Source organism: Typopeltis vanoorti, chromosome 16, assembly GCF_054136105.1.
Source record: "Typopeltis vanoorti isolate ZY-2024b chromosome 16, IOZ_Tvanoo_1.0, whole genome shotgun sequence".
In the NCBI taxonomy this organism is placed as follows: domain Eukaryota; kingdom Metazoa; phylum Arthropoda; class Arachnida; order Uropygi; family Thelyphonidae; genus Typopeltis; species Typopeltis vanoorti.
Window position 1 is genome coordinate 63,600,656 of NC_143564.1, and position 22,524 is coordinate 63,623,179.

The window sequence follows — 22,524 nt, forward strand, 5'->3', positions numbered from 1 at the left end:
TTTAAGCAGTTACACAAGAAGGTCTTCCGAAGGAAACAAATGCGATTACAAAAAGGAACAGCAAAATGACCGATATGTGCGCTGGTTAAATAAACCTTTGCATGGCCGGCAATGGCTACAATATAGACATATTAAAAAAGAAACAGAAGTAAAAAAACGTTTAATTTTCTTGACCAAAAAGCTCTGGAAATACTTTTAATGGGATTATATTGATCAGGTGCATATAATAAACAACTATGTTATACCAACTAGTTTCATCAACTAAGGCTGTTGGCATCTTTAGGGTACATAACTGATGTAAGGCACTAAAAAGTAAAAAACCGTTACAAACTAAAATCAACCAATTCCAATTATATTTAACAAAGAACAGAGCACGTACAATACATTCATAGAGCGTGGATGATATCACTTGTTGTTATTTAGGAACGTTCTATAGTTGGCACTATAATTCAGTTCTGGCGAGTTGAAGGATCTGATAAGGCTCTTCCAGATCATGGGCAAGATTAGTCCTTGGTTCCTATTAAAGTTTTGTGTACAGCGGGCAACTGTTGTGGCTTCCTTAAAAATTCAGGAGCGGAAGTCCTCTTCCATGTAAGGACTTGTGCTTCTATCCCACTCTATGGTATGGTTCGTTCTTGAGAAATGAAAAGCTAACCCCGATTTTTCTTCACTGTAATTATTGACATCACTAATGTGTTCTTTTTGCCTAATTTTATAACATACCATGCTCGTGCAGCTTGAATTACATCGGCCAAACGCCAAGGAGCTTGAAATTAGGTAAAAAGAACACATTGGTGACGTCAATAATAACAGAGAAGAAAAATCGTGGTTAGCTTTTCATTTCTCAAGAACGAACCATACCATAGAGTGGGATAGAAGCGCAATTCCTTACATGGAGGAGGACTTCCGCTCCCGAATTTTTAAGGAGACTACAACAGTTGCCCGCTGTACACAAAACCTTAATAGGAACCAAGGACTAATCTTGCCCGTGATCTAGAAGATCCTTATCAGATCCTTCAACTCGCCAGAACTGAATTATAGTGCCAACTATAGAACGTTCCTAAATAACAAGTGATATCATCTACGCTCTATGAATGTATTGTACGTGCTCTATTCTTTGTTTAATATAATTGGAATCGGTTGATTATAGTTTGTAACAGTTTTTTACTTTTTAGTGCCGTACATCAGTTATGTACCCTGAAGATGCCAACAGACTTAGTTGGTGAAACTGGTTGGATTATACTGATCAACAGCATATAATAAACAACTAAATTCTGTTGATCAATATAATCCAATAAAATCTTTCCAGATAGACCTGACATCACAATTATGAAACATCGACAGGTTTGGATTATCGATATCGCAACACTCAGTGATAACAACATTAACAACAAAAAACTGGTAAAAATTACTAAATATCGAGATCTGGCAATGGAAGTTGGCAGGCTATGGCTTAAACACACCTTAGTTATCCCAATAGCTATCAGCACACTTGGTGCAATTTCAAAGAAGATATCCAACTATTTACAGCAATTAAGCATCGATGAAGTGACCCCCATATGACCTACAAAAAACAGCATTACTTGGAACAGTCCATATTTTACGACGCTACCTGACAGTCTATTCTTAGATTCTTGGTAGAATCTGAATTGTTCTGTATCACCAGTCAAGTTGTTGTTTAAATAATGTTGTTTTAAATCTTGTTTTGACTGTGTATCAATTATGTGAATAAATAAATAAATAAATAAATAAATAAATAAACATATGAAATGAAAAAAAAAAAAACATTTTTATGTCTGGTGATATTATGATTCGAATAATAACTCGGAAGGGGGCACTATGGCTTATAAAATAAAAACATCTGTGTAATGGCGACGTTTGTGGACGAAGTTTTGTCGTTTGGAAGCAATTCATTTAAAAAAAGTCGAGTAGGATATGAAATTTTAACGAAGCCAACGCAGTTAGAACCGGTGAGTACAGTGCGTGGTCAAGTTCTACTATATATATATATATATATATATAGAGAGAGAGAGAGAGAGAGCAATTTGTAGTATTATACACACACACACACGTGCACACGAAATCTTTAGAATTTTATTACTGTAGGTGAGCAGTTAAAGCGTCCATAGCAACCGATCTTTTGTGGTTGTTTGTGGATATGAGGCCAAATGAGGATAGATTGAGGGTGTGTAAAATGATAGGCGAAGAATATTTCTATCATATTGATAGAAATATTTAAATTACTTAAAGGGTTCTATAGGATCGATGCTCTTGGGGAAGTGTTTTAGCACTTGGCTAGAGAAGACAGAACAAGTGGTCATCCCTGGAAGTTGAGTAAAAGTATGATTAGTAGGTATGTAAGATCTGGATTTTTCACTTGGAGAGTTTTGAATGATTGAAATGGGTTACCAGAGTCAGTTTTGAGTGCTTTGTCTGTTAATAGGTTCAAAGAAAGATTTGATAGATTGTGTAGATAGTTTGGGTCTCCCACAATGTCTTAAGACTCCATGTAGGTGCCAGTACCATAAAAATAATAGACAGTTGTAGCATTTGCAAGGAATGTTTTCTTTCCTTATTGTCTCTCTCTCTCTCTCTCTCTAAATTTTGGTATTTTATTAATTTTGTATTCTTTTTAGTTTCAAAATGATTAAAAGTTCAAATTGAATTGACTCACTTGCTTTGAAGTATATTCTTGTAAATTTAGAAACTGAAAGATCACCACAGGTTACTTTGGAGGTGACTTTATTTTGATTATTGAGAATGTTACATTTTAGACATTTCTGTCAAAAAAAGTTTTTTTTTTGTGTTTGTAATTTTTTTCTTTTCGAGTTTCTCTTGAAACGCATTTTCTTACCATTTGTTTTCTTCCAGCTCAAAGACAAAGAAAGCCAGATTTTCCCATGTATGTTTTCATTGAGTAGACTATGAATGGAAAGTATGTTAGCAGGGAATGATATGTGCACGTGCTCACACACACACACACACACACAGAGAGAGAGAGATGAAAGTATGTCATGTGCCAACTTCATATCAAATTTTTTTCTGTTACACTTGTTGATTGATGATAGCAGGGGAATTATGCCTGCACAAAATTTTAGTTGTTGATATTAGTTGCAGATGTCCAGATAAAAAAAAAAAAAAAAGAACTAAGTAAAAAAATATGAATATTTGTTAGCAGTTTCCTTGAAGTTGCAGTCTCATAATTAGGTCAGGTTGGATATATTTCCCAACTGTGTGTTCTTGGTCCAGTTTGCCTGTCTCATCAATATGTTGTTGCTGTTGTTAGAGAGAGAGAGGTGTAGGATCTCTTTGGTATAGATTTCTATGGCTCAACCAGTTAGTTTTTTTTGTCATTGGCAACATATTTTGTGTACTCCTCGATATTTTTTTCAAACTGAACATGTGTGTCTATTGGAGATCTCACACAAAACTGATTTGGTGATTGTTATGTTTATAACATTTTCATAAACTGATTCATAATGGAAAATAGTTTACCATTTTCAACCATTGATTCCATTACAGGTAACATGTGTATAGTAAATGTCTCTTTTGTAATCTAACTTATGCTTTTCATACTTTCTCAAAGAAGTCTATGAAAAAGTATATGAAAGTAAAAGAGGATTTTAGAACTAATAAAGTTAATTTTTTCTTAATTAATTATAATTTTTATACTAGTCCTCTCAAGAATTTCAGAATGACTGCAGAAGTCTTACGAGCTAATCAATTCTATTCGATCTTGAACTTGCAACTGCTATTTTCAGTCTCTCTCTCTCTCTCTCTCTATATATATATATATATTTTTTTTTTTTATATTTTTTTATTATTATTATTATTATTATTATTATTAATCATATCTTCTTCTTATTGTGCTATCGAAGGTCAGTGACCATCTTGGCGAACAAACTGCGCTCTTGTGCTAATCTGAGTAGTTGTGCACTGCTCTTTTCTGTCCACATCTTGATGTTGTCAAACCATGATATTCTTTTTCTTCCTCTAGTTCCTTTGCCATTAATTCTTCCTACCAAAATAGTTTGTAGAAGTTGGTATTTGCTGTTTCTCATGATGTGGCCAAGATATGATGTTTTTCGTTTCTTGATTATTTGTACAAGATGTTTAGCTATTCCAATGGATTTTAAGACATCTTCATTGGTAATTTTTTCTATCCATGATATCTTTAGCATTCTTCTGTATAGCCACATCTCAAAGGCTTCAATTTTCTTGATGGTTGTCGCCTTCAATGTCCATGTTTCAACTCCATAGAGCAGAATAGACCACACGTAGCATTTCAGCATTCAGCATCTGACTTCCATGTTTAGGTCCTTATTGCAGAATAGTGTTCTCATTTTCATGAAGGACTGCTGTGCAACTTCAATCCTTGTCTTTATATCTATTTCTGGATCCCACCGTTCATTGAGCCAGCAACCGAGATATTTATATCTTGACACTTGATCAATATTTTTCCCATCGAGTGTCAGTTTCATTGATGAGTCTGGATGTTTGCTGATGATCATGTATTTTGTCTTGTTGATATTTATATTTATTCCCATTCTTTGGCTTTCTATGTATACTCTGTCAATGAGTTTTTGGAGATCCATAATATTATCTGCAATTAGCACGGTGTCATCTGCATATCGTAGGTTGTTAACAATCTTTCCATTTATTGTGATTCCCTCTGGACATTCTTCCAATGCTTTTTTAAATATTACCTCTGCATATATGTTGAACAGGAGTGGTGAGAGCACACATCCTTGTCTCACTCCTCTTTTGATGTTAATATCACTGGTGGTAATGTTGTCTAATTGAATGGAAGCTGACTGATTCCAATACAGATTTGTTATTAGTCTTATGTCTTGTTTGTCTAGTCTTATTTGTTGAAGGACTTCTATTAAGTTAATGTGTCTGACTTTGTGAAATGCTTTTTCAAAATCTATGAAACACATAAAGACAGATTTCTGTTTTTCTATGCATTTTTGTATCAATATTTGGATACAGAAAAGGGCCTCTCTAGTACCAAAACCATTCCGAAAGCCGAATTGTGTTTCACTTAGAGTTTCTTCACTTTTTCTATAAATGCGATTCTGAATTACTTTCAAAAAATTAATCATATATATTTTATTTTTTGTTTAATCATATATACACACACACATATTGGTGTATTGTCTTTATCAGTATTATTTTTTTTTAAAATTTATTAGACAAAAAACTGGAAGGAGTGGAAAAAAGAAAGTAAGAAGCTTTCATTCAAGTTTAATTAAGTATATATTTTTTTAAATTTACATTTAATTTATTATTATTATTATTATTATTATTATTATTATTATTATCTGAGACCTCCAGGGAGTCAAGGACTCATCGAGGGAGGCTGTAAATTACCCAACCCAGCTATCATACCTTCCCTTAAATTCATTTATACTAGATGCACTCTCAACCCATAAGAGCAAATTATTCCACTCACTGCTCTCTGGGAGAAAAACCTAGCTCTTAACCCTTTCTTGACTGAGAACAACCTTAACTTCCATGGATGCCCCTGTGTTCTCTCCCTGCCTTCCATATAACGAAAAATTTCATCGTTTGAAATGCTATAACACCCATTCAGAAGTTTATAGACCTCTATCATATTATCCCTCTTTCTCCTGTTAACCGGAGTCTGTAATCCACTTACTCACAATCTGTCCTCATAATCTAAATCCCATAATCCGGATATAATCTTTGTAACTGTTTTTTGCACCCTTTACACAGCTTCTTTATCCCTTTAGAACCTGGAAGACCAAATCTGCACACACTAATCCAAGTGTGGGCTTATCAAAGTATAAAGAGGCAAAATCACTTCCTTATCCTTACATGTCAAGGTTCACTTTAACATAGCACACAGTAATCCAAGTGTGGTCTTATCAAAGTGTAAAGAGGCAAAATCACTTCCTTATCCTTACATGTCAAGGTTCACTTCAATGTAGCAATTATCCTCTGAGTTGTATTTGCAACTTTTGCTATGTGACCTTTGAACTTTAAATTCTTATTCACCAATATACCAAGATCCCTTGCCTCTTCAGTTTCTTGTAGCATAATCCCGCTAATGTAACATGCCGCTGGAACTCTAATCATGCCAAAGTGCATAACTTTACACTTACTAACATTAAACTGACAGCCATTTTCGTTTGCCTAGATTTCCAGTCTATTCAAATCATTTTGTAATTGCTGAATATCAGTAGCATTCCTGATTTCCCTTCCTATCTTCACATCATCAGCAAGCAATTGCAGATCTGATGATAGACCCTGCTTGATGTCATTAATGTATAGATTGAACAGTAATGGCCCAAGGACTGAATCCTGACGTACACCAATGGTTATTTAAATCTGGCAGATTCGCACCCACTGTATACCACTTTTGGATATCTGTCTGTCAACCATCCCCTGATCCAAGTCAATAGATTATGTTCCAATCCCATATTCTCCAGTTTACACAACAGCCTATCATGTGGTATCCTATCAAATGCCTTAGAAAAATCCAACATTATCATAGTGTATCCATTCCCTTTATGCAACTCAGCTGTAACATTGTTATAAAATGTGAGCAAATTGGATGATTGATAGTAGCTATTCATAGACATTTTCTAATCTTCCTTCACCCTCCCCCCCCAAACTGAATATCAGGAATTTTTATTATTATTATTTTTATTACAGACTGCTCCAAGGAGTCCTTAGATTCACTGAGGGAAGTCCTAAACATCATGTTAAGAACTATCCAACATTTACAGTGTCTGTCATACTTTACTTTGAACTCATTTGCAGTAATGGCACTCACAATACTCTGACAATTTATTCCACTCATTCACTGCTCTCTAAGCAAAAAACTAGTTCTAACACCTTTGCTAACTATGCTCTTGCTTGATTTCCAAGGGTGGCCCTAGTTCTCCCACCACCAGACCTGTTATGAAAAATTTCCTCTGAAGTAATCTTGTAAACACCCTTCAGTAATTTGTATGTCTCAATCATATTACTTTTTTTCCACCTGTCAACCAGTTTCTGTAACTCACAAATCTTCAACCTGTTCTCGTAAGGTTCGTTCCATAGACCTGTTACCATCTTGGTCACTCGCCTCTGGATCCTCTTCCCATCACCAAGAAACTGGTACCCAGATCTGTGTGCAGTAGTCAAGATGGGGGTCTTATCAAGGCTTAATAAAGAGGAACAATAACCTGCTTGTCTATGCTTGTCAAAGTATTCTTCAGTAACCAAGTAACCCAATGAGCTGCTTTAGCCACTTTCACTATGTGCACATTAAACTTTAACTCCCTATCCGCTAACACTCCCAAAACTCCGGCTTCATTAATTCCTGGAGTATAGTTCCACCAATGTAGTATACAGCTGTTAATCTTCTCACCCCCAAAATGCATAACCTTACACTTTGCCACATTAAAGTGACACCCATTCTCCTTTGCTCAGACTGCCAATCTATCCCAATCATCCTGCAAAATTTTGACATCAGTTGTATTAACTATTGCTCTACCTAACTTGAATCATCATCACAAATAACTGAACAGTTCCTCTCAGAATTTTACATCCCGTGTATTAATTTCTCTCTTTCTCTTTATAACTCTTTTAAAAGTATTTCATATAATATGTTTATAGGATTTGTTGTAAAAATTCGATGTTGCCAAAATTAATCATATAAAAACATCGACTTTTTTTACAGTAGGAATTCACCTGAATATTTTTCTAAAAATGTATATTTTAACCATCTATGTAAAGCCATCTGTATAAAGAGCAAAATAAGTCCAAAGGGAAATTAACTCACTCATTGTTTAAGAAGGGATGTAGAAGTATTGAGACTAAGAGCATCGCTCGAAATTCGGCATGTCTTTTGAAGATTGTGTGCAAGATCCATCGCAGGTGACCTTCAAGGTCAATATTGAAAGGGTGCGGCGCAAATCAAAAGGAAAGGCCCATAGGCAAGATTAAGGTGGTAAAGGGTGGAAGTATGATTGTTGGTGAATTTTCGAGAAACATAATACAGGGTCCTCCAAACTACTAGCAAGACTTGCACTTGGACGCTAGGGGTCCCAAAAACTTAATCAAAGGTGCAGGGACTCTGGTGTATAAAAGGGTTGGTTCGAAGATGAGAGGGGCTTCCTTTTCTTCATCCTGAATGATCCATCCACGAGAGATTGAGGACGAGGTGTCGTATTTTCTGGTGGGGAAGACGGAGAGGCCCGTCCACAGATAGTCGTTCCAGTCACAGCCAAAGATATCCGGATGCGATAAGTTAAGGAGAAATCTTGCCGTATTGGTCCTGACATCAAGTAAGCACGCGACCTGACCTACGCAGAAATCCTTCGCCGGACAGTTCGCTTACCCTATATCCTGTCAGCTGCCACGACTATTCATCGGTGCCCTATAACGCTTCTAGGAGAATTCCAAAACACAGAATGGACGAGAGAAACCCCACTCAAGTACCGGAATAAGGAGAGAAGGATGGAAGACACATATAAGATAGAGACCCATGTGAGTCTATTTTTTCATAGTTTGTTTGTGATTTAAGAAAGGATTCCCTATCAAACTGCCAAGTTGTCTGGTTTAAGGAGATAGTATTTAGAATGTTAACATTTCTTATAAAAGTTTAAAATAGCTAATGAGTGAAACATGAGCGCAGTTAATTTCCCTGGGAGAAAATATTGAGCTATTGAAATTTCTTTGATTGATTATATGTGTACTTATGATTGAATTTTATGATAGAGTATGTTCCTGATGTCATATCATTATAATGGTTGAAACTCAATGAGGTGGGTTGTATAAATATTATTGCCTAGATTATGATTAAGTACTTGAAAGGAATGAGATTCTGAGAGATATATTTGTATACATGTATATTGTATTTTGATAGACACAAAATTGGGAATGTTAAGCGCACCTAACGAATTCATGTTATGTGTATAACTTCCTGATAGTTTTAATATAAAGTATGCTTTTGAAAGTCTAAGTAAGTGCAAGAGAGTTCAATAGAAACCAAAGTTGAGTGATTGAGAAAGACTAAGAATTACCTTCCATAAATGAATATTGTGATTTCATGTGATGTATAATTATTTGATCAGAAATTAAACTTGTTGTTATTGTTGATAAAAATAGTTGTTCGATTCAATCTTTTTTGCAGTGCACTGATTGAAAAATAAGCTCGGACCTGATAGTGGAACCCCAATGATTAACAGTTATTTATGAGTAAATTTTGCCATGACTGCATACCTTGGCAGAAATAGGATAAGTGATTAATTGATCTACTAGGGTATAAAATCTTTCTTTTGCCTATAGGGGATTTTCAGAGGCACAGTCTTCAATCGAATAAATATCTGGAGATCCCAGGCAAGAAAAATTATAATTATGGTAGAACAATGAAGAAGGGAAATGATAGAAAACGAATTTAAGTTGAAGAAACATTTAAGATACAGGTGTGTGTGTGTGTGTGTGTGTGTGTGTGTGTGTGTGTATATATATATATATATATAGAAAAGAAACCTCGTTGTATTACATTATATCTACCTTATATATACAGGGTGTTCGGGATAAATTTGACATATTTATAATTAATTATATTTTTCCGTAAGTTACATGTATTAACACACACTTCTCTTCATTTAAAAGTTCGGACCCTTCTTCATTCATATACAAGATGTCAGAAAGGATGGATAGCTGGAACCCACCTGAATCATGGAAGAGAATAACTTGTATCATGATGATTCGTGCCCGCCATCAAAATAAGGATATTACGACTGCTGCCCAATGCTCCCTGAATACAGTAAAAACAATCAGGCATGAACTAGAGACTTGCAATGGTGACTACGAGGATGTAGCAAGAAGAAAGATCCCTAGCAGACGATCTGATTGCGTTCGTACAGCAGAATTCCTCGCAAATCTGCAGGAACAGGTGTTGAAGAACCCTGGCATTGGAATTCGGGCTTTGTTCGTGGAGTTGCTAACTGTAGTCAAGCCCTGGATAACAAGGGTAGCCAATGGTAGGCCGTATGTATGGCAGCAGGATTCGGCCCCTTGCCACACCTCTGGGAAAAGTCAAAAATGGTTGTCTGAAAATTTCTACGACTTCACCAGTCCAAATGTTTGGCCTCCAAACTCCCCAGACCTTAACCCCATGGATTATTTTGTATGGGGCGCAGTTGAAAAAGACACCAATCGCACTTCCAGTAATACAAAAGCCCAGTTAATGGATAAAATTAAAACAGTTTTTGCGGCCCTTCCCAGGGAGACTGTAGCATCAGCTTGTTCGAGGTTCCGAAGCAGAATTGAAGCTGTGATCGATGCTAATGGTGGTTATTTTGAGTAAATCTTGTTGATAGTATTGTAATTAACTCTGCCTGTAATGTTTTTTTGTCAATTCATTAAATTTAATAGATACAAAGAAGATTTTCTTTTTCCTTACGAAACTGTCAAATTTATCCCGAACACCCTGTATATATAAAATGATAAGCCTTTTTATGTCACATTTTTTGAAACATTTTGAAACTTGGGCTACCCTGAATGTCGAATCTTCAAAATTCGAGTCATCAGAATGCAAGGAGAACTGGCCTACCAGTCTGGAACTCAGGGGGATTGGGTGCCAGGGGAACTTAGCTCGCCTAGTGTGTGTGTGTGTGTGTATATAATGTTAATGAGTTATTAATGTGCACAATTTATATTATTATTCAGGCCTCCATGGAGTCAAAAACCTCATCGTTGGGAGGTCCTTCCTAAGAAACACAGTCTATTAAGACTCATCGAGGGGAGGTCCCCCCTTAAGAAACACAAAGTCTATCATACTACTCATTGACCATTCTCGCTCTCACCACTCCATCAGACAAAGCATTCCATGGTTCAAACCACCCTCAATGCAAAGAAACCACTCCTCACCTTCTTGCTCACAGATTCCTTTCGTAACTTCCGGGGATGGCCTCTTGTCATCACTCCTTCCCGCTGTTCAACCAAGCGAAAGAACTCCCCAGTGTCAACCCTGTAACCACCTTTCAACAGTTTAAGTCTCAATTATATCATCTCTCCTTCTATCCATCAAACCCTGCAGTTCACATTCCCTCAACCGATCCTCATAACTATCATTGTATAGTCCTGAAACCATCTTTGTTATCCGCTTTTGTACCCTTTCCACAGTTAATTTATCCCCTTCAAATGCTGGGGACCAAATCTGAGAATAATAATCTAAGTGTGGTCTGATCAGGGTCTTATACAACGGAATGATAACTGTTTTATCTCTGCAGGTCTCTGTCCTTCTCATTATTGCAGCAATCCTCTGTGTTACCTTCACCTTTGCAATATGTCCCCTAAATTTCAGGTTTCTATCAATCATCAACCCCAGATCTCTTGTCTCCCCTATTTCCTCCAGTATAACTCCTCTCATTTTCCATTCTTGATTACATTTATTAATTTAAGTGCAAAAAACATGACCGTTCATCTTAGTTGTCCTTTCTTCAGTTTAAAAAGTAGAATGAAACAGTTAAATGTAAAATTTCAGTTATTATTAATTAATAACTGAAATTTTATGTTTAATTAGATTCTTTTACTATGTTGAAATTACTATTGGCACTATCCTCATTCTGTTTGAGGATGAAACATACTGATAGCCTATTTCTGTCATTACACATGGTCTGTATTACTGTATGGGGTAAATAGCTATACCTGTATTAAGTGTGTGTGTGTGTGTGTGTGTGTGTGTGTGTGTGTGTGTGTACACACACCATCAAATTCTAGAGGGAGGATGAATAGGGTTATTGACACTCTGGATATAAGAAGTAAGTGTGTGAAGGAGTTAGTGATCATAGGAACAAATTATTGGTTGGGCACAGGAGAATGTGAGGATGAATATCAGGAGATTATTGAGGACAGTGAAAGATGGTGTGGTAGGAAGAGTAGTTGGTGTGTTGCCTAGGTATGATAATTAGTTGAGATGATGAGGGAAAATCATGAATAGTATGCTAGTAGAGCTGTGTGTTGATAAATATTGCTAAATAGATTAATGATTGACATAGCTGGATGAAGCACAACTAGTAGAGCAAGCTTGTTTTAGAAAAAAATATTCTACAATACACCATATTCATACTATAAACCAACTAATAGAAAAAAACTAATGAATACCAAATTGACCTTCATATGATGTTTATAGATTTCTTAAAAGCTTTTGACTTCATATTTCAAGGTGAAATGATAGATGCATTGGAAAAACAGAATATAGAAAAGAAAGATTAAGCTAATAAATAAACTATACAAAAAAGCAACTGCGACAAAACTAGAAAACACACAAATCATTCTGAACACAGAGAGGAATAAGACGGAGATCCATTTCGTTCAAACTATTTAGTGCAAGATTGGAAGAAATATTTAAAAAACTAATTGGGAAGCAAAAGGAATTAATGTAAATGGGGAGCACCTCAAACATCTAGGATTTGCCAGTGACACAGTACTCATTGCAAAGAGTAAAGAACTACAATCCATGATAAATGAACTATGGTGAGAAAGCCTAAAAATGGGGTTTAAAATAAATATTGCAAAAACAAAGTATGTGACAAAAGAATATGAAGAGGACAAAATAACCATAGGTAGAAAAGAACTAGATCAAGTAGATGAATATATCTATCTTGGACAAACAGTAAGATTTAAAGAAAGACAAAATAAAGAAATCAATAGAAGAATCATTCAAGGTAGTAGAACCTTTAATATACTGAAAGAAGATATAATAGGAGAACTACCATTATGCTTAAAAAGGAAAACATTCAACAGCTTTGTAACACCAATGTTTACATATGGTAATGAGACATGGAGCATAACAGAGAAGCAATGTGAAGATCTGAGGATAGCACAGAGAAAACCAGAAAGAAGAATGCTGAAAATTACTAAATTACTAAAATAAATGGGAAGTATAAAATTAAGAACGAAGAAATAAGAAAACAAATAGGAGTAAGAGATATAATAGAAGATAAAAAAAATTCAAAATAGAGATGGGCTGGTCATGTAGGGAGAAGGAGAGATAAAAGGTGGACAAGATTGTTAATGGAATGGCAACAAAGAGAGGGGGAGAAGGAGTAGATGGAAGAAAAATGGAGAGATGATATTCAGACATGGAGAGGAGTGAAATGGTGGTCAGAGACAAAAGAGAACTAAAAATGGAAGAAGTTGGGGGAGGCCTATGTCCTGTAGTGCAGCGCTTCCCAAACTGTGGGCTGTGGCCCCCTTGGGGGCAGTAGGTTTTGTTGAGGGGGGCCGTGAAATAATGAAAACAAATTTAAAATATTTTAAGACTAAGTAGATTTTTTTTTATTTTAAAAGAAACGTATTTAACTTTTATTATTTATTATTTCTTTTTTTTTTGTTATTTTTTATATTTTAATGGAAAAATTCACACATTGGTGTTGGTTCACAAACTTTGCTTCCTGCGTATTTCAGCGCTTAATGAATATTAGTAAATATTGCTTATTTATATGTTTCATTTCAAAGTAGTGGTTAATTGTATTTACTTCGAATGCTCTTCAGGGAAGCTCCAAATCTTTCTGTCCCTTTCATCATGCGTTCGTAATCAGGAACTGTTGATATTGACTTTATATACATATCAAAACTCGTTTTATATTATCACTGTCATCTGAGCTAGTTTTCTGTTACCAATAAAAGTTTCGCATATACTTCACACATGAAAAAAGCTTAAGCAAGTTCATGTGGGGAGATAGTAACTAGCTTGCAGTGGTAAACAACACGCCCTCCCACTATACTGCAGAGGCAATAAAAACAATTACTTTTATTATGCCAGTGAATAAGGTATGAGGGGTCTGTGTAATATATTTCTCAACAAATAGTGCAATTAGAGGCAACAGGGATAAAAACACACTAATTAATGAATCACATGTTCCCTCATACAGAAACTATGCTGTATAGACTGAAACAAAACCATATGTTGCATGGGCAAACACAGTATCTAACTAAAAACTATTGTTATTAATTAGATGTGTGCGAGTTCGATTTCCCAATGCAGCAATAAAATTCAACTGAATCTGTTAAAATTCGTAAAAGTGTTAAAACTAAGTAATATATATATATATATATATAATGAATATTATGGCACTTTCACATATGGAATTTGGTTGAAGAGAGTTAGCATGTCAGCTATGCTTTTATCTTTCGGTTGCGCGATCTTTTGTTAATACCGCACCAATCATATGCACGTTTTAATAACCTGCCTTTGCTGTCTGTTTCGCGTTAGGCTTAATTACCGTAAAGGGAGAAAAGTCACAAAAGAGAAAAAAACGTTCCTTGTCCGGGGATTCCCTTATTCAGGTAATATTCACTATTTTCATGTTATCAGTCTGTGGTGTGCCAGTATCGGTAAGTGGTGATATTATTTGATCTATTCTACTTTAAAAAATTTAACCCTGAGATGGATAAGTGACTGATAAAAAATAAAAAAAAATTCCCGCGAACAATCAGAAGAACAGAAACAGACTCAAAAAAGGACAATATTTCATATTTTACCAGAACAGCTCGCATCGTCTTCAGAACCAAACGGTAAAAGGCAAAAAATGTAATATATGCATTTGATTTTTGTAATATTCGCTGTGTGTTTTATATTGAATATAAATACAATAAATATTATAATAATATATCTCTCTATTACGATTTTTTTTCGAGGGGGGGGCATGAAATATTTTAATTTTTGCAAAGGGGGCCCTGACATCCAGAAGTTTGGGAAGCACTGCTGTAGTGGATAAAGAAAGGCTAAGAAGAAGAGCTATTTGAGGAAAAAAGAGGTACAGTTTGATGTGTGGAATGCATTTGAAGGGTGAATAGAATTATATAAAAGAGATGGATTATGTATAAATGGACTTGCCTTGAATCAATTTGAGAGACTATTGCTAGAAGGAAGTATAATGAGCAATGTGAAGATATCAGCAGAAGTCAGAGATGCAAATGAGTGGAAGACTGGACCAGGTGAGACTGAAGTGATTGTGAATGGAGATGAGACTAGTGTAATGAGAATGTGAGAACAGGAATGCAAAATGGACAGGGAAATTGGGGGGGGGGGGAAGAGAGGGCCAGTAGACACAGCATGAGGAGAGTGTATTCTGGAAGCAGGAATACATATGTATATGAGGATGGTCGGCATAGAAATGGGATGGCCTGGAATGCATGAGGAATAGTTGAGTCTGGGGAGATATATGGAACAAATGGTAAGGGTGAACAGATTTGAACACATGTGAAGAAGTTGTAGGATGGGGTCTGGCATGGATAGGACTGATTATAGACCAAGAAATGAATTGCTATTCTTATTTATGAATGCTAGGCGTATCAGAAATAATTGAGATGAAATTGTTGCATTGATTGATGATAGCAGGGAAGTTATGTCTGCATAGGGTTGAGATACGAGAAAAAATAGCAGCAGTAGTTTTGAAGCTATATGGTGTGAGGTGAAGGTTGATGGGATGAGATGTTTAGTTGGGTGTTGCTATAGGCCTGATAGTGTGGAGGGTAGAAACAAAATATATAGGCAATATGGCTTAGTGAGTAAGAGAAGAGTGATTATTATGGATGATTTTAATTATGTCAGTATTGACTAGAATGAAAGGATAGCATCAAGGAATAAGGAGAAAGATTTTCTAAGGGACAACTATCTTAGGCAATATGCTAAAGATGAAAAGGCTAAATAAGGTACGAGTAAATTGGATGAATGGGTGAAGGGATTAAGCATGAAATCTGGAGGAAGAAGGCTGTTGAGGACACGAGAATAATGTTGGTAATAATCATTTGCATGAAGAGTACAAAGAGCAGAGCAGAGAGATGACCTGGCTGGTAAAGACAGCAAAAGTGCAGTAGAGAAGTAATTAGCCAATCAAGCCAAAACATCCTAATGAGTTCTTTTGATATGTGACAAGTAGAAGAAAGAATGGAAGGCTGATGATGTTAGTTGATAACAGTGGTAGACTGTTAATTGATGCAGAGGATATTGTTGAGCAATTCATCAGGGTATTTCATCCTCATGAAGGCAACATCATGAGAAGCTAGAGTATAGAGGTTATGGTGGAGAAGGGAATGATGGTGAGTGAGCAGGAGGTATATATGGAATTAAGTACACTTGATGTTAATAAAGCAGTAGGATAAGATGACATATTGCTGTGTAGGACTTGAATCAAGGTATTTCATCCTCATGAAGACAACATCATGAGAAGCTAGAGTGTAGAGGTTATGGTGGAGGAGGAAATGATTGTGAGTGACCAGGAGGTATATATGGAATTAAGTACACTTGATGTTAATAAAGCAGTAGGATAAGATGACATACTGCTGTGTAGGACTTGAATCACTTGGATAATATAACATATTCCTGTGTAGGACTTGAATCACTGCATGTCTTGAAGGAATGTTCTAGTAAATTAACACTTTCTTAGCACACTTGTTTAACATAAGTCTTGCAAAGGGTGAAAGGGGGGGGGGGGAAGAACCCTCCCCTAGTATATGTATACACAGAGAAACAAGCTGCACTACAATCTACATGGCATGCTAAAGTTACTGATCAACCATTAAAACTAAAGGCCTGACCTCTGGTGTAAAAAAAAAAAAAAAAAAATAATAATGTTAAACACATTCATTAGCCACCTGAACAAACAACATGAGCACACACAATTTACTATTGAAATTGAAAATAAGAACGCACTCCTTTTCCTAGATACACTAGTCACATCTACCCTCAGGCAGTCTATCCTTCACTGTTTATCGCAAGCCTGCACACACACACACACACACTGGCCAATATATACATGCTAACTCGTATCACCACCCTTCATAAAAATTTGGAGTCATCAACATCCTCAAAAACAGAGCTATAGCAATTTGTTCTAATGAACAAGTTCTTAAACAAGAATTAAAAATTATTAGCAATACATTTATAAATAATGGCTATAGCAAAAATACTATTAATAAAATTCTTCATAAAACTTCATCAAAAAATAATATAGATTACAGTACAGTAAAACCATAGCTATTCCATACATTAAAGGGTTATCAGAAAAAATTAATAGAATCCTACACCATTATAATCTTAATGTCACTTTTAAACCACCTTTAAAATTAAAAAACATATTCAACTCCTCTAATGATCCTCTCTCCCCCATTGGCACATCCTAAAGTTTATTGCATCTATTGCACCTATAACTTACCTTATATTGGGGAAACTGGATGTATAATCCCTATCCACAAAAAAAAGAACACAAACGATACATTAAATTTAACAATTTTGGTGAAGCAGGTCTCTCAAATCACACTCTTAACACTCTACACCAAATTGATTGGCAAAGTACTTGTTCTTTACATCATACAAAAACTTGGTATGAATGGAAATTTAAAAAAGCCTGTGAAATTTTAATTAACCACCGTAATCTTAATAATAATTGTGGCATAAAAATCCCAAGAATTTGAAGGGCACACATTCAGCCCTTAGTTTCCAGTGACTTTAGGACTAAGCAATTTTTCAGCTTTTATTGGCCTCTGTCCATACCAATTTGTTGCAATTTATATGTATACTTATATAAGTATTTTTATTTATTTATTATTTTTCTGTGTGAACATGTTACTCTCCAGCTTAATTTAATGTTGTCACCTAATAGATAATAATAACAGTACTCTAGCTTTGTAGTGAGCACCTGAGGTCAGGCTTTTAGTTTTAACGGTTGATCATAATTCTAGTAGCAAGGCTTATACGTTGGTCATACATAACTGGTAATTAGTTTACGGAATTAACAACGTATATAAAGTATATTAATTACAGGTAACTTTAATAAATAACTTCTATATTTCGGCAACATCATGTTGCCATCTTCGGGAACATAAAGATATGGTATGTGCACGCAGGCACTAACAAAAGCAAATGAGGACGAAAGCAAGAAACTAATATTGCTCCTAAAGTCCTAATGGTGCCCTCTCTGGTGGGCTAATTTGGTTGTCTTGGCAGTTGTGCTGAAGATCTCAGAATGTAAGTCTCCCAAATTTGGGGTAGTTTAATGCACCCAAATTTGTTGAGGTTAGGAACGTTTTTTAGGGCTGATGATGATTCCTTGAATAATCTTTCGTATTTAAACTTGCTGCAGTGTATTATTTTTGTTTTCCTCCAATGAATTCTATGGTGGGTATCTAAGGCATGGTCTGCCAGCCCAGAGCGGCTGTACTGGTGAAACCGGATGTAGTCTTTGTGTTCTGAAATCCTGATATTTGTTGTTCTGCCTATTTGGCCAAAGCAGGACAATTTGCAGCTGCAAGGGACCTGGTATACACCAGGTAGGTTTAGGGGAAGTGGTTGGTCTTTGGTAGAGCAGATAAGGGATGCCAACTTTTTATATGGTCTGTAGCAAGAGGTAAGGTCATATTTTCTGAGGATATTGGTTATTTTCTCAGAGGTGCCCTGGATGTAGGTGATGGTGATAGATTTGGTGTAATCTTTATTGTGGAGGGGGGGGGTTGTGGTTTACTGGTTTTAGTATTTTTTGGGGTTATAGCCATTGGCTAAGAAAGTGTTGTGGATGTGGTTTAGTTCAGTAGTTAGGGCCTTGTCATCTGAGCAGATTAATTTTGCCCTGTTATATAGTGTTTTTATAACCCCATATTGTTGTGAGGGGGAGTGGTGGGATTGCTGATGAATGTATCTGCCAGTATGGGTGGGTTTTCTGTAAACAGAGAAAACCAAAGATCCATCAAGGTTGATCAGTAATAGCATACCATGTAGATTGTAGTGCAACTTGTTTATTTGTGTGTGTGTGCGTGTGTGTGTATATACTCCAGAAGATGACCTTAATGTGAAGGTCGAAATGTCGAGTGTGTATTTTGGTTTATATTAGACTAAAGTTTTACTCTAGCTCAGTAGCTGACTCCATAAATTTCATAATGCTTTCTTTTGAAAGCATTATGAAAAATTTTCACATTGAAATGCGAAAATTTTTTATTATTTTCACATTTCAATTATTTTCTTTTATTTTTCTGGTACTAAAGGATAGGATTTCATGTGTCATTCTTTTTCTGATTGCTTTGCTTAATTCTGAATATGCTATGAAATTTCTTGTGGTAGAATCTCTTTAATTCTCAGCATTATCCTAACAAATCTAGAGTTTATTTTGAAAGTTTGTCATTTATTGTATGGGAAATAATTTCACCTATTTCACTGGAGATATTAATTACAATTTTGCTTAGTTTTTAATCTGATCTAGGTTATCTTCTCCCTCTTTGCACTTTGAATTTATTTGAAGGTTCTCTTTTAAAACAAGTTTCATATCTGCATTTTTTCAGGTTTTGAATTTATGAGGTTTATTTCATTGAACTTCTGTTTGATTAGTTTTCTGTTTTGATTTTGACAAAACAGAACTTCTGTTTTGATTTCTTTCCCAGTTTTTATTAATTATAATTTTAGATCTTGCCATTCTCTGATCACTGCCTGTATTAAAATTGTTTAAAATTGTTACAGCATTTCCAGTATGTCTCCTGTTTGTTATTATAAAATCAATTTCATTAAGGGTCTGGCTGTTTGAACTTCTTCTTGTCCATTTAAGATGTTGCTTTTTATTAAAGAATTAATTCATAATTAGGAGTCTGTTCTCTTCAATAAATTCCAATAGGCTTTCACCTTCTTTATTCCTCTTCCCTACTTCAAACTTTCCCATTGAATTTAGGTTATTATTGATTTCACCTCTCACTCAGATTTCAGTCATTTTTTTTCCAAGTGAAACAATGGTTGAAATACAGAGTGATTATTTTGTGACATCAAGGTGAAAATAATACAGTGACTGATGTGATGTTGAATGATGAGACTAGAGATAGATGAACTGGAGGTGTTTTAGATATTAAGAAATTTCACTGTGAATACAGCCATGGGATTGCATGAGATATCAGTCCATGTATTTTGATAAAATACAAGAGAAATAACTAGGGAGCATATTGTATTTTGAGTCTCAAGGCAGCATAACATCCATGATCTTATCCTAAAAAGAGGATAAGATTGGTCTGCTACATAAAGGAGGCCTCCAAGAAAGAGATAGCTAATCATGGGTTAATTGATTCAGGTATTGGAAAGGTTGTTAATTTAAGGGCAGAAGTAAGGAATAGGTGGATAGGAATCTGGTACACTGGGGAGAGAGCATAGCTCTGTGAAGTGGAGGTCTTGGCTTAGTAATTTACTTACTTTCTACAATAAAGAAGTAATAGTTGAATAAAACTTTTCAGAAGCATTCGTCAGGCTACCACACAGAATCCTGTTATGTAAGTTGCAGCAACTGAAGCTGGTGATGTGGATAAGAGAGTGGTTGATAGACAGGCAGACATCAGTGAGTAGTATAGCGGAGTCACGTTAAAGGGAAGCAGGAGACAAGTGGTAAGCAATGGGACTCTGTATTTGAGCAATGCTGTTCAGTTTGTGCATTAGTAATATTGGAAATGATTTGAGAGGGGATTTCCAATTGTGTCAGATGTTGCTAAACTGGTGACGATGATATAGAAGTCCTGCAGGATGATTTGAACAGATTAATAGTGTAGATAAAGACTAATGATTTTTTTGCCAATTTAATGCATCATAGTGTAATGTTATACACTTTGGGCTGAGGAGAAGATTGCAAGATATGTATTATGTTGATGGGATCGCACTGTTGTGTCGGAAAAAAATGATGAGTCATCCTTTTTTCCCGCCCAACATTAAGTTACCTCATAAGGAGAGTATAAGGACATGCTTATGCCTCCGAACGGAGAATGTGCCCTTTAACAATCCAAGTGCATCTAAATATCCAAATGTGTGAGCTCTAGGCAATGTTAAAATAGCCCATGAGTTAAACAGAAATTAGTTGTAAGTGAATTAAAATATAAAATCATGTATAAATTGCCAAGTAAATGTGTATAAGCTAAATACACATTTACTTAAAGTAACCGAAGTTAAAGTAAATGTGTATTTACTTTAACTTCGGTTACTTAAAGTAACTGAAGAGTAGGGAAACAGAAGTTAAGGAAGCATGCTATTTCTGTGTAGTGTTATAGGAACAGTCTGCGATTTGGACACTTTTGTCTACAGTTGAGAAGGAGGCATATTAGGCTCCAGCCGAACAGGAGGCCGAGGTCCGAACTGTTTGTGTGATTTAAGAACAGTAATGTTATATGGTCAGAACGTAACTAATTGTTAACTAAAATTTTGGAGGGGGGATTAAGTAAGATTAAGAAGTATTATCCTAGAGAAATTCATGTCAGAAGTATTGAGTTGTCTTGTGTATATATGAAATATTACATGTGTGATAATATTAGGTAACTTAGTTATAAGAGTCTGAGAATAGATGTACGTTTAGAAGTGAGGAATTTATGTCAAGTAAGGGACTATAGTATAGAAGTTTTATTTGTGATTAATTAAGTAAAGGGAACCCAGACTCTTTTAAGATTAAGGATTTGATTAACATGTATACTTGTCTTTGTGCAATAATAAATGTGTTTCTTAAAATATTGTCATCATTTCTGCGGATTTGAGCTACCGTTTGGAAAATTTCCTACCGTGCATTTAAGGGGAAACCATTAGTGATAGAAGAATTGGGACCACGGCTGCTTACTTCTTGATCCCTACATTTTTTTTAAGTATTCTTGGATGACATATCAGAATTTAGTCGCCGGCTGGTGCAGTCTTTAATCAATATAAATTCGTCAGCAAATGCATATCTGATATTAAGTGATACAAAATTTATGTTAACTGTAAGGCTAAAGAAAAGGACAGTTAGAGATATAACGATAAGGCAGTCACACAGACATCCAAGATATAACAGCACTGAAGCTAATTATTGAGGCTCAGGATTTGGGGTTGATGATGGATTGAGGAGTTGAATTTCAGTAGACATATAAATGGACAGAATAGCTCACTGGGTCACATGGATATTAAGAAACAATGTGACAAACAGAGATGAAGTTATTATTCCTCTTTATATGGCTTTGATGTGACCACATCTGGACTAATGTGCACAGATTTGCCTGCTTAGTTTTCTTTTGGATGGAGAAGATTCAGTAGTGAGTTATCACATTGGTGACTTGTCTGGACATAACATTGAGAATAGATTGAAGGTTTGTTAATTATGAAGTTTGGATGATAGGCAGAAAAGAGGAGATATGATAGAAACATATAAGTTACTAAAAGGATTTTATAGAGATTAAAGAAATTTTTCAATACATGACTGGACAGGAAAGAACGAAGGATTACCCTGGAAGTTATGTAAGTTGTGGAATGGATTGCCAGAAGTGATCATGAGTGCTCTGTTTGTTAATGAATTGGAAGTATGATAGACATAGTTAATGTTGGTCTCCCATAACAAGTGTCAGCCTCTGTAGATGCCCATGTAATAATAATTAAAAGTCCTCAATGCCACTTCAGACAGCATTAAGGATTTTTAGATGCACCACTCCAAATGTGAGAGTGGTATTGGGAGGTTAGAGGAAAAAATGCTAAGAGGAATACATAACACAAACAACTTCATGGCTTCTAGAATTACCTAGGAA

At 35.5% G+C, this 22,524-nt stretch overlaps 1 protein-coding gene across 1 annotated transcript in view; it reads left to right on the forward strand.

Annotated features, from left to right (window-relative positions):
• Positions 1–1,868: 1,868 nt before the first annotated feature.
• Positions 1,869–22,524, forward strand: part of LOC150098072 (28S rRNA (uridine-N(3))-methyltransferase) — a 113,372-nt gene continuing 92,716 nt past the window's right edge. The window contains exons 1-2 of the mRNA XM_090406673.1: positions 1,869–1,970; positions 5,196–5,226. Coding sequence (XP_090262799.1) covers positions 1,869–1,970; positions 5,196–5,226 — 133 coding nt within the window. The remainder of the gene's footprint in view (positions 1,971–5,195; positions 5,227–22,524) is intronic.